At 40.8% G+C, this 12,289-nt stretch overlaps 1 protein-coding gene across 1 annotated transcript in view; it reads left to right on the forward strand.

Annotated features, from left to right (window-relative positions):
- Positions 1-12,289, forward strand: part of LOC140467140 (plakophilin-1-like) — a 65,815-nt gene that overhangs the window by 17,747 nt on the left and 35,779 nt on the right. Inside the window, exon 3 of the mRNA XM_072563210.1 lies at positions 4,540-4,988. Within this exon, the coding sequence (XP_072419311.1) occupies positions 4,540-4,988 (449 nt within the window). The remainder of the gene's footprint in view (positions 1-4,539; positions 4,989-12,289) is intronic.

Consider the following 12,289-nt stretch of genomic DNA (forward strand, 5'->3'; position numbering starts at 1 on the left):
AATCATGAGGGCATGGATTGGATGAATAGACAAAGTCTCTTCTCTGGAGTGGGGGAATAGGTTTAGAGTGAGAGGGGAAAGATATAAAAGAGAGATTAAGGGGCAATTTTTAATGGAGAGGGTGGTACGTGTATGGAATGAGCTACCAGAGGAAGTGGTGGAGGCTAGTACAATTATAACATTTAAAAGGCATCTGGATGGGCATATGAATAGGAAGGGTTTGGAGGGATATGAGCCAGGTGCTGGCAGGTGGGACTAGATTGGTTTGGGATATCTGGTTGACATGGACAAGTTAGACCAAAGGGTCTATTTCCATGCTGCACATCTCTATAACTCTGTAAGCGCTATAGGGTGGCACGGTGCTTAGTGGTTAGCACTGCAGCCTCACAATCCCAGGGACCTGGGTTTGATTCCAGTCTTGGGCGTCTGTCTGTGTGGGTTGCTTCTGGGTGCTCTGGTTTCCTCCCATAGTCCAAAGATCCCCATGGGAGACTGGTTAGCAAGGTTAGATCTCATGGAATACAGGGAGAATTAGTCTTTTGAATACAGAACTGGCTCAAAGGTAGAAGAGAGAGGGTGGTGGAGGAGGGTTGTTTTTCAGACTGGAGGCCTGTGACCAGTGGAGTGCCACAAGGATCGGTGCTGGGTCCTCTACTTTTTGTCATTTATATAAATGATTTGGATGTGACCATAAGAGGTATAGTTAGTAAGTTTACAGATGACTCCAAAATTGGAGGTGTAGTGGACAGCGAAGAAGGTTACCTCTGAATTCAAAAGAATCTTGATCAAATGGGCCAATGGGCTGAGAAGTGGCAAATGGAGTTTAATTCAGAAAAATGCGGGGTGCTGCATTTTGGGAAAGCAAATCTTAGCAGGACTTATACACTTAATGGTAAGGTCCTAGGGAGTGTTGCTGGACAAAGAGACCTTGGAGTGCAGGTTCATAGCTCCTTGAAAGTGGTGTCACATGTAGATAGGATAGTGAAGAAGGCGTTTGGTATGCTTTCCTTTATTGGTCAGAGTATTGAGTACAGGAGTTGGGAAATCATGTTGCAGCTGTACAGGACATTGATTAGACCACTGTTGGAATATTGCATGCAATTCTGGTTTCCTTCCTATCGGAAAGGTATTGTGTAACTTGAAAGGATTCAGAAAAGATTTGCAAGGATGTTACCAGGGTTGGAGGATTTGAGCTATATAGAGAGAGGCTGAACAGACTGGGGCTGTTTTCCCTGGAGTATCGGAGGCTGAGGGATGACCTTCTAGATGTTTACAAAATAATGAGGGGCATGGATAGCATAAATAGGCAAAGTCTTTTCCTTGGGGTGGGGGCGTCCAGAACTAGAGGGCATAAATTTAGGGTGAGAGGGGAAAGATATACAAGAGACCTAAGGGGCAACTTTTTCATGCAGAAGGTGGTACGTGTATGGAATGAGCTGCCAGGGGAAGTGGTGGAGGTTGGTATAATTGCAACATTTAAAGGCATTTGGATGTGTATATGAATAGGAAGGATTTAAAAGAATATGGGCTGGGTGCTGGTGGGTGGAACTAGATTGGGTTGGGATATCTGCTTGGTGTGGACGGGTTGGACTGAAAGGTCTGTTTCCGTGCTGTACATCTTACGACTCTGTGTCTAGAATAGGTGAATTGGCCATGCTAAATTGCCCTAGTGTTCAGGATTGTGTAGGTTAGGTGCATTAGTCAGGGGTAAGTATAAGGTAGGGGAATGGGTCTGGGTGGGTTACTCTTCATAGGGTCGGTGTGGACTTGTCGGGCTGAAGGGCCTGTTTCCGCATTGTAGGGATTCTATGATTGAGAAAACAAGTTCAATCTTGACATTTTGAATGTTTCTATTTCTAATTTAAATTTCTCTTTGGCTAATGGAGAACATTAGATGTATATAGATTTTTCTAATTGAACTTGAAGTAACATTCCAGTAGTGGTGCTGTTGGAGGCACAGTGGATCAAATCACTTCCCTCTGAGTTATAAAACTTTTGTGATGATTTATCTTCACTAAATTTCAAATTCTATTACTCTAGTTGATTTTTAACAAATTCCTTTTCCTCTAACTTTAAAGAGCATTCAACTCCTCATCCTATATGTATGACAGCTAGAAATTGCTGTAATATGGTATGTGTAACCATAAATCAATCTTTATCTGTGACACAAAGGAGTGAATTTTAATTATAATTGCTTTTCTGCTCTTAAGCCTGTGTCAGCAAGTTATTATTTAATTTAACCTCCCATTCCTTACTGAGGTGGGCTGAAGGGTGTCACCCAAACTCTGGTTTTTGGATGTTGAAATAATTTTTGAAATCAACACCACAGCGAAACCCTTAATTTTAAATAAAAGGCAGAGTTTATTAACAAATCATTAAAAACACAGGGGAACTGCTTGTTTACTTCATTCACTCGCACATAATCACTTGGGAAATTTGAAGACAATGGGATGGAAAATTGATACCTCAATGTATAAAAACCTTTGAATTATTAAAACTTAGTTAAAGTGAGTAGCAATTTCTCAGAGATGACTGTCCAACAATAGTGTTCTCTGTGAGCTGAGCCCAGCAGTTTTGCTTTTGACAGACAAAGTGTAGGCTTCTTTCTAGCCAGCAACTTGGAGACAGAATAGAGGATCCAACGTAGGCCATTGACTCAGCCTGGAGACTTTTTAAAAAAAAATCAGTCAGTAACTGACTTACAATTCCTGAATTGAACATTTTAAATCGTTCAACAAGCTCTGATTCTGGATATTTCTGGCCTCTCCCAGTGGGCTGATTGGAAGGCTGTTAAGCTAAGAGTTCATATTCATTGAATTGTGATTATTCACACAGCGCAGAATCCATATCAAAATATTACACTCTCCACTCCCTTCTGCAAAACTTTAATCAAGGTAGTTTTGCGCACCCCTGATTTTAAAAAAAAGATTGATTAATTGTACCTCAGCCAGAATGTTTTCGTCTGTTCAATGTACCACACTTCAGAAGGTATGTCGAAGGCTTTAAAAGATGCAAGCTACACAACTTGTGTGACCATGAAATATTTCCAGTATATGAAGGTACTAAAGGAATAGTGTCACATTCTCCTCAAGAGCAGAGTGGGGATGTAAGAATTAGTTGCTCAACATTGGAAAGGGTTTTGAGAGAAATTTAGAAGAAACTATTCAGAGTAGTAGAGGGGTTGGCATGGATTTGAAGTAATTACTAAATGAACACTTTATACTCAGCATGTTATACCAATCTGCAATGTACTTCCTTAAGGGCTGGTGGAAGCAACTTCAATAATACCTTCAAAGGGAATTTGGATAAGTTCTTCGAGGCAACAGTTGCCGTGCACTGTGTTATGGACCAGGCTAGACCCCTCAAAACATTTCAAGGAGGTAACACAGACCCTAATTTTGTCAGGTTTTTTCAGCAGGTGTAACCCCAGGAGGGATTCAGTTGGCTAAAGCGACATAGCTTAAAACAAGCAGAATTTATTTACAAGAAACACAAACAAAAGAGAACAAATACTGAATAACTTAGCCTATCCGAAAACCCAACAGTTCATCCCAACTTAAATGATGCTGTTCCAAATACCTACGACAATCCCCCTAATCATCCCTTGACACAAAAGGTAAAATAAAACACAGGGTTTGACAGGATAGGTGTCAGAGAGAAAGGAGGATCAGCCAGGACCTGCCTCTTTGAGTCCAGTAGCTTTTACAACTGCCTAGCCAGACCAAACCAGACAGAGAAAAGCCAAGCTACGAGAATTGGCCATTCTCCTTTCATTGTACAAGTGTTTTTTTTAAACAAAACCTGAGAGCCTTTTGCCTGAGGACTTTGAGTATCTGTTAGCTATCATCAAACTGGCCCTAAACCATCGAAACACAGACATTTCAGAACCTATGTCTTTTACGACCTATCTGGAAAAAAAACAAGAACAACATAACCTTGTTAAGGAGCAGCATTGTCACAACTGGAACTGGATAGATATGGCATAGGAATGCTAGGTTTTATGGTCTTCTTTGTTTTAAGGTACTTTAATACTAAGTCAAACAAAACAACAGTGTGAATCAGAAACAAGCTGAGTAATTTTATAATTTGATTTTTGTTCATTTGTAAAATCCTTTTAAAGAAGGGGCACAAAGTGGACTGAAACTCTCATGTAGACTAACTGTGAGTCTCTGCTGCAAAATTGGTAATTGTTGCGATTTTAGGCCTACAAAATGGATGTAACAACTTGAAATTTAGATCTATAGGTAGATAGATCGATAGCTATCTCTTTTTAATTTCTAATCAATCTGTCCAGAGACATCATTACACAACTGTAGAGCAGATGGGACTTAAAACTAGGTCTACTGGTCCAGAGATAGGAACACTACCTCTGTACCACAAGAGCCCCATGGATCTTATCTAAGTTTTGTACTCAATGCTATTTTGTTTTCCTTGCAATTCCAGATTTCTGCTTTAACTCTACAGTAAATAATTTGTTTTTTTCTTAAACTGCTTATTAAAAACTAAAAATGTTGAATTCACGTATTCTCTTTCTTTAAGGGTTCACAGTATGATGGCACCATGAAAGAATTTTCCAGCACAGAAACTTATGCAACAGGAGTCCCAAGAGAATATCAGCAAAAGAGTCATTTTAGCTCCTTTAGTGTGAAGGGGAAACGAACAATCAGCATGCCATCACACTACCGAAAACATTCTGGTCCACAAAGTCCAATGGGTGACAACGAAGTTTTCTACAGACAAATGGCAAGCAGTCGAAGTGAACCAGATCTCCTAAATATGCAAAATACACAGACTATAAGAAGGCTGAGAAGTAAGTACAGGCCTCCAGATCGGACCAAGAGCCTTTATGCAAGGCGAAGTATTATCCAAAGTTCTTCAATGCTCCCAGACACTAAAAGTCAGGAAAAAGAAAGGTTAAATTTACAGGCTTCAAGGATTCAAAGTACTAAAAGAGGAAGTACTATTTATAGAACAGCAAATGGAATACGGTAAGCCTATGCTGATGTAATTAGATATTGTGACTGATTTTCTTCATTGATAATAATGCTGCCAGAAGTGTGGATGAGCATAATTTCTACCCCACCTGATGAACATGAACCTAGCTCCAAGAGATACTATATGGTCTGCTTAATTAGAAACATTTTTGATAGCTATCCAGTGGTGGTTTTACTTGCATGTGGACACAAACTATGCTGGGTGTGAATTTGTTTGGCAGTGAAAAGGGCCTGCCTGCTCCCCTTCATCAAAGTTAACATATGGCCTTTCTTGAACCTCCAAATTTACCCAACATTTTGCTTCACGATCACTGATTGGATTTGAAAGTTATCCTCCATCCAAACAAATCTACCTGGTAAGCTGAACACCATTATTATACTGCTGTTCCTTCCATGCAGCATTGCTATATCAGCAATAACAGAAAGTCCACACCGTGGGCGGCACGGTGGCACAGTGGTTAGCACTGCTGCCTCACAGCGCCTGAGACCCGGGTTCAATTCCCGCCTCAGGCGACTGACTGTGTGGAGTTTGCACGTTCTCCCCGTGTCTGCGTGGGTTTCCTCCGGGTGCTCCGGTTTCCTCCCACAGTCCAAAGATGTGCAGGTCAGGTGAATTGGCCATGCTAAATTGCCCATAGTGTTAGGTAAGGGGTAAATGTAGATGTAGGGGTATGGGTGGGTTACGCTTCGGCAGGGCGGTGTGGACTTGTTGGGCCGAAGGGCCTGTTTCCACACTGTAAGTAATCTAATCTAATCATTCCCCCTCAATCAAGAGTTACTGATTAAGTCAGGAACAGAACTAGAGGTTTTTTTTATGTTGAACTTTATTTCTTTCACTCATACAACTGATTGCTTATGGTGCTGGGTGTTAAAGGTGACACTGTTCCTTGTCATATCCATCGTTATAATAATGATGGAAGAAAATGACAGCATTAATTTTAATGGTGATTCATTTCTTGTTCTCCCACCATTGAAGTTAATATAGAATATCAGCTGATGGTGAGATTTGACATTTTATAAGATAAAATATTGCACAACTCAAAATGCAACACGATTATATATTCGGTAAAATGCATGAGTCATAATGCATGAGTCAAATCTCTCTGTGGAACACTTTTTATTTTAGTAAATGCTGCAAAAGAATATAAAGAATATAAATGCCACAGGTTTTATCGTACAGAATATTGTGATTTTGCATAGTTAGAACCAAGATCAAGCGTAATGTAGCATTCTTGGCTTACTGAAACTTACTGGCTGTTTCAATTGACATATTGACTTACTGCCTGAACTGTCTTCAGTATAGACATAGCACATGTAAAGGCTGGATTTCATAGACCATTGAAGAGAGTGAAGTCAGAAAATATTAGAATGGAAGAGGAGTGTGGGATTGAAGGAGGGCAGAGTATGGGGTGTGGGGCAGGGATGGTGGGGAAGGTTGTAGACTGTGTTGGAGGAAAGGTAGGTGGTGCAACTGAAAAATACCTGGAATAGAGTTATTTGCTATAACACTATAATAAATTTGTACAAATGAAGTAAATGACCAGATCAAGGCAACCAGCAAAAAGGAATTGAGAGGCAAACCTAGACATCTGTGTCACTGATGATGTTGGATGTGTCACACAAGCTGGTTCAGATCAGCTGCTGAAGCACTATAAAGAACATGACAATGAATACCGTGATCCTGAGGACTTCATTGTGGTACTAATTTCACTTCCAATTCAGAGCACCCAAGGGAAATACTTGCTTTGCTGAGACTTTTTGCAGTATTTTTGTATGTGTGACATCCTTTTGTCCATTAGCTGGTGTCAAAAGAGTAGAGAGTGAAAGTATGAGTGGAGATTGAAGTCACTGCAGTCAGTCAGTTGCTGGCTCCTGAGCCAGGTGACTTGCTGAAGAAAAAGGGTGTTTTGAATCAACATCGCCACCTTTTTGCACCGGCACTGGAGTCATCTTGGAGGACCCAAGACAGGTAGCATCTGTCATGTTGTGAGTTTGGTGGCACCTTAAATGTAAAGACTGGGGAAGAATGTAACATGGTACTTTTGACCTGATGTGGAAGAACAAACCTTTCTGTCCATCCCGCCACATGCCCCTGTCACCCTTGCCCAACTATAGGACCTCTAAATTGGTTAGTACATTTAGAATATGTACTTTGACAGCTTATGCTGTTCTCAAGACTGCAAGAATATACAGAGAGTTGCGAACACAGCCCAGTCCATCACGCCTTCCATCCGTTGACCCCATCTGTGTTTCCTGCTGACTCGGGAAAGCAACCAAGAAAATCAAAGACCCCTCCCTCCCTGGTTATACAGTTTTCCACCCTCTTCCGTCAGGCATAAGATATAAGTGTTTGAATACACATATGAGCAGATTCAAGAACAGTTTCTTCCCCATTGTTTTGAATGGACCTCAAATGTTAATATTGATCTCTTCTCTCTGAGCACCTATCCTGTGGCTGTAACACTGTATTTTGCATTTTTTTGGTACCTGATGCATTTTGTAAGGAATGATGGTGCAATGACTTAGTAGTTAGCACTACTACCTCGCAGTCCTTGGGACCTGGGTTCAATTCCAGCCTCTGGCAACTGTCTCTGTGGAATTTGCACATTCTCCCTGTGTCTGTGTGGGTACACCAGCTTCCTCCCACATTCCAAAGATGTGCAGATCAGGTGAACTGGCCATGCTAAACTGCCTGTGGTGATCAGGAATGTGTAGGTTAGCTGCATTAGTCAGGGTAAATGTAGGGGAATTGGTCTGGGTGGATTACTCTTTGGAGGGTTTGTGTGGACTTGGGCCAAATGGCCTGTTTCCACACTGTAGGGATTCTATCATCTGCCTGTACTGCAAGCAAAACAACACTTTTCACTATGTCACCATACATGTAACAATAATAAATCCATCAATGATTTTGACTAAAACAATGGAAAGTGACTTTTGCAACATTTAGATCACTGATGCTAAGGGTGTCAAGTTATATAATGGATATCAGGAGGCCTTCCTTGCATCAATTGTTGAACATTCAAATCGAGGATATTAAATAAGTGACATACCTGGTTGTAGCTTTGTGATACTTTCCTTCTATGATTTCATTAACCAGCTCCTCTGATTCCTGCTCGTGACTCTGGAGATGCAGGACCAGGCTGTGCAACTGCATTGTTGACGTCACCTGTTGAAAATTTCTTCCAGGCCTCAAACTGGATGATATAATGGACATATTGAGCTCCAGAAGCTCTTTGCTAACACGTTGCATGCCAATCCCTTTATTTATCTAATTTCTGAGCATCAGAACAGCACTGGGGTACTACTGGGACAACGCAAAGACGCATGACAAATGAGGAAATAATTCAAATATATATGTGAAGTGCAGATCACTTACAACCTGAAAGTTTCTGACTGTTTTTGTACGTGAGAAGCCATTTGAAAGCCACCTTGCAATAACGTTATTTCTTAAATCATTTCTAAGAACTCTTAGAGTGAAATGTGGTCAGCAATACTGTGTGTAGACTCTTGAGTGTATAGTGCTTCTAGTCAGGTCGAAATCAATTCAGTTTGCCTCTCTCACTTGCTCTTCTGGCTAGAGCATAAGGACAAATGTACAAATGCCCAGTATAAACCACAGGATAAGGACTTATAACAGAGATGTGACAAGAAAAAGTTTGTATTAGAAACTGTTGAAAGACAGCTTTATTGACATTTACTTACTAATGCAACTGCGTTTTCAGAATGTTTCCATGATGCCTCAAACAAAGTGTGTCCTCATTTGGCAAGTTACCTGGGTAGTTTGCCATCTTTTTGCACACGCATAACTTAAACTGACCGTGATTTTAGTGTAAATAGCGGCATTTATGTGAGGCATCTTTGAACCTTGTTCTGTCAATTATGTCCAAGCGTATTTGGGTTTTGGTAGAGGTAATGTGGGGCGATGGGAGGGCAGCCTCTTCAGCAAGCAAGCACTCTGCCATTTTCTCAGAAACATTTGAGAAGAGCTTTACCCCTAGTATGTCCTACTTGATTTCAAATTATGGCTTGTTTCTTACTAAAATGACACCACTTTGCAGTAGACAAGACAAGAGATATCAGAATGGTGGGTCTTTTTCCTGCTATGAGATAATTAGGCAGATTTACTTTTGCTGCTTTACATAGTAATACTCCAACTATTTTCCCTTCTTAGATTTCAGTTCAGCATGGTGCTATTACATGTTTTGATGGCTGATTATAAATTATCTATCATTCCCAATGTTCACTTTATCTGCACAAATACAGGAAAACTTTACAGGCTATATCTGTCAGCATTGAAATGAAACCTATTCTTAGTTCAGCAGATAAGTATTATCTGGGTTAGGGAGGAACCTGAAAATAACATATTGTGGAATCAGTTCCAGTCATAAATTCTTTGGGATGGGCATTTTTTTTGGAATCACATTACTTTTAAGTCTCTGTTTTCCTTTTATAAATTGCTAAGTGAATTGAGCTTAGAAGACCTTGTGAGATTAACTCCAGATACTGTAAATGAGGACATTTGATCATCCAGTGTTTTCCAACTCTGACCCCACTGATAAAACAGTCTAGGTTTACATTGGTTATTGATTAATCAGTCAAAATGCACTAACTATTTCTACTATCACAACTAGAATGTTACACCCTGCTGGGTATTTCAGGCAGAAGCAGATGTTCAGTGATAAGATAATGTTAATAATTAATAAATAATGCATTCTGTCTTACAAACATTTAGATGCAGCTATGTCCACTTGCATCGACTGACGAGAGGGTTGGGAGCTAGCATATAACCGTGCAGGGCATTTAACGTGATCTTGGGATAGCCTGAGAGCAAAAAATGCTGAATATTTTGGGAACTGTTTCAGATCAATGAACTATTCAACGGGCACAACCTTCCAATCATCAAATGACATCGGCATTGGTGACTCAGTTGGGAAATAGGGTTGAAATAATTGTAATGCGGTCAGCCAGATGGACCTTTATAGGATATGAGTTCCCTGATTGGGGCTGTTAACCTGGTTCAATCATGGAGCCCTGGCTGACAGATATAAACAGGAGTGTCAGACATCCTGTTCTCTCTGAAAGCCATGTCTCAAAGAGTAAAGGACATGGCCTTCAGTCAGCAGTATTATCACATCAAGGAGTAATCCACGATCAATTTTGGGGCTTCAACACACTCGGCTGCTGGTGATGGTCAAGGTCAGGTGGTCTATATCATTACAGCCCAGTGAGTGGGCTATTGTCAGTCCCAATGGGGACAACTCAGTTGAAGCTGAGGGGATTCGATAACCTCCCCCTCCCCAGTCCTAATGAAGGGTTAAACCTGAAACGTTGACTGTTTTGATCCTCAGATGCTGCCTGACCTGCTGTGCTTTTTCCAGCACCGCACTTTATCGGCTCTGACTTCTCCAGCATCTGCAGTCCTCACTATTTCCAAATTGAGGGGAGTGTCACAAACTTGCAATATGGAAATTGGGAAAGTCTGTTCCAGAGACTAGAAGAAGCATATTGGATTGCAGAGAGAGCGATAAGTATGAAAGGGGGAATCTCAAATTTAAGTGAGGACATGTGTAACTCTGGGGAAGGGATTATTGGTCACCACCACCTGGCCTTGACAGGGCAATAGTACAACATGATGGTTGGCATGATGCAGTTGTAGAACCAGGACTTGTTGGGCAATGTTGGGAGATGCTTCTTGAATGCTGTGTTTTGCACAATTGGAACAGCCAGAGGCAGGATATGATGGATGTTGAAAAGCTAGGTGAGCAGCATAATAGAGTGCTAAAGTGTTAAGCAGAACAAGCCAGGTAGGTCTTAACTGATGTACAGTTCCAAATAGAGATGTGCTGGGTGAAATAATCAGTTATTGACTGTAAAAGTGTTTCTGCTCAGAAGACAGACAGTCTCTTTCTGTCCTCCAGCAAATTCTGCTTTGATTGTTTTAACTTTGTTTTCACTGTTGCCTAATAAATGTAAATGTTTCAACCATTTGAAGGCTTCTGTACATGGGAACGTTGAACAATGAGAGGATATTATACTATATTGGGATTTAGAGAAAAAAATAGTAGTCACTTAGACATGGTTCTAAGATGGAATAATGTTAGCATGGTGGCTCCTGGTTAGCACTGCTGCCTTGCAGTGCCATAGACCCAGGTTTGATTTCAGCCTTGGACGACAGTCAGTTTGGAGTTTGCACGTTCTCCCTGTGTCTGCGTGGATTTCCTCGGTGCTTTGGTTTCCTCCCACAGTCCAAAGATGTGCAGGTTAGGTGAATTGGCCATGCTAAATTGCACACAATGTTCAGGGATGTGTAGTTAGGTGCATTAGTTAACAGTAAATATAGAGTAGAGTGGGTTGCTCTCTGGAGGGTTGGTGTAGACTTGTTGGGCTGAAGGGCCTGTTTCCACATTGTTGAGATTCTAATTCTAATTAGAAAAAACACTCCTGTAACCTGTCCATCTTGGTTCTTGGATGCCAACCATTTGTGAATGTGCACTTATATTTCTAATAAATGGTCAGCCTTGCCATCTGTGTGCATTGAGAAGTGTGTCTATTTGGTTTCTCTCTTGCTGAGTGTGCAGGGAAGGGAATTCCTGGCTGGCATTCACTTGACAGTGTCAAGTGTACAGCTGGACTGTACAAATGGTGATGGAAATCCTGGGAGTTCCTGGAGTGGCGTGTACTTTCACCTTTGGCAAAAAGGAAGTTCGGACAACTCAAGCATCAGAGGCATGGGACAAAGGTAATGAGGTGTATTTCAGTGAGGAACATGAGCAATCTTGCTCAGGTTCAAGGACTGAAACCCTTCATGAAATTCACCAGAATTGACACAAGGGTGATTTCTGATAAAATTCCGCTAATTAACTCTGTTTACCTCTCCACAGCTGTTTCCAGACCTGCTGAGTATTACCAACATTTTTTGCATTTATTTCAAATTTCTGGCATCTGCAGTACTATGCTTTTGCAGCTTCGATCTGTTTGATTACAGCTAGCTCTCCTCGGTAGCAATTAAATTCTAAATTCTGAAGTAACTGACGAGTAACTTTAATTTGTGAAATACGAATATCACTGCCTATGCTTACAAGTGTGTCATATGCCATAATTTAAATTGCCCTAAAGGAATGTTCTAAAATATTCAATAATTATGTCTACAAAAAAAAAGCTGAATCTGAAAAGAAGCGTAGTTTTACAGCATTTTATAGTGAATCTGTTTTTTGTGAAATTTCACTTTATTCTGAGCATCATGGGCATTGTTACAAACTGCTAGTGAGTACAAATATGTCTGCTGTAAGTGGCAT

Source organism: Chiloscyllium punctatum, chromosome 45 (assembly GCF_047496795.1).
Source record: "Chiloscyllium punctatum isolate Juve2018m chromosome 45, sChiPun1.3, whole genome shotgun sequence".
In the NCBI taxonomy this organism is placed as follows: domain Eukaryota; kingdom Metazoa; phylum Chordata; class Chondrichthyes; order Orectolobiformes; family Hemiscylliidae; genus Chiloscyllium; species Chiloscyllium punctatum.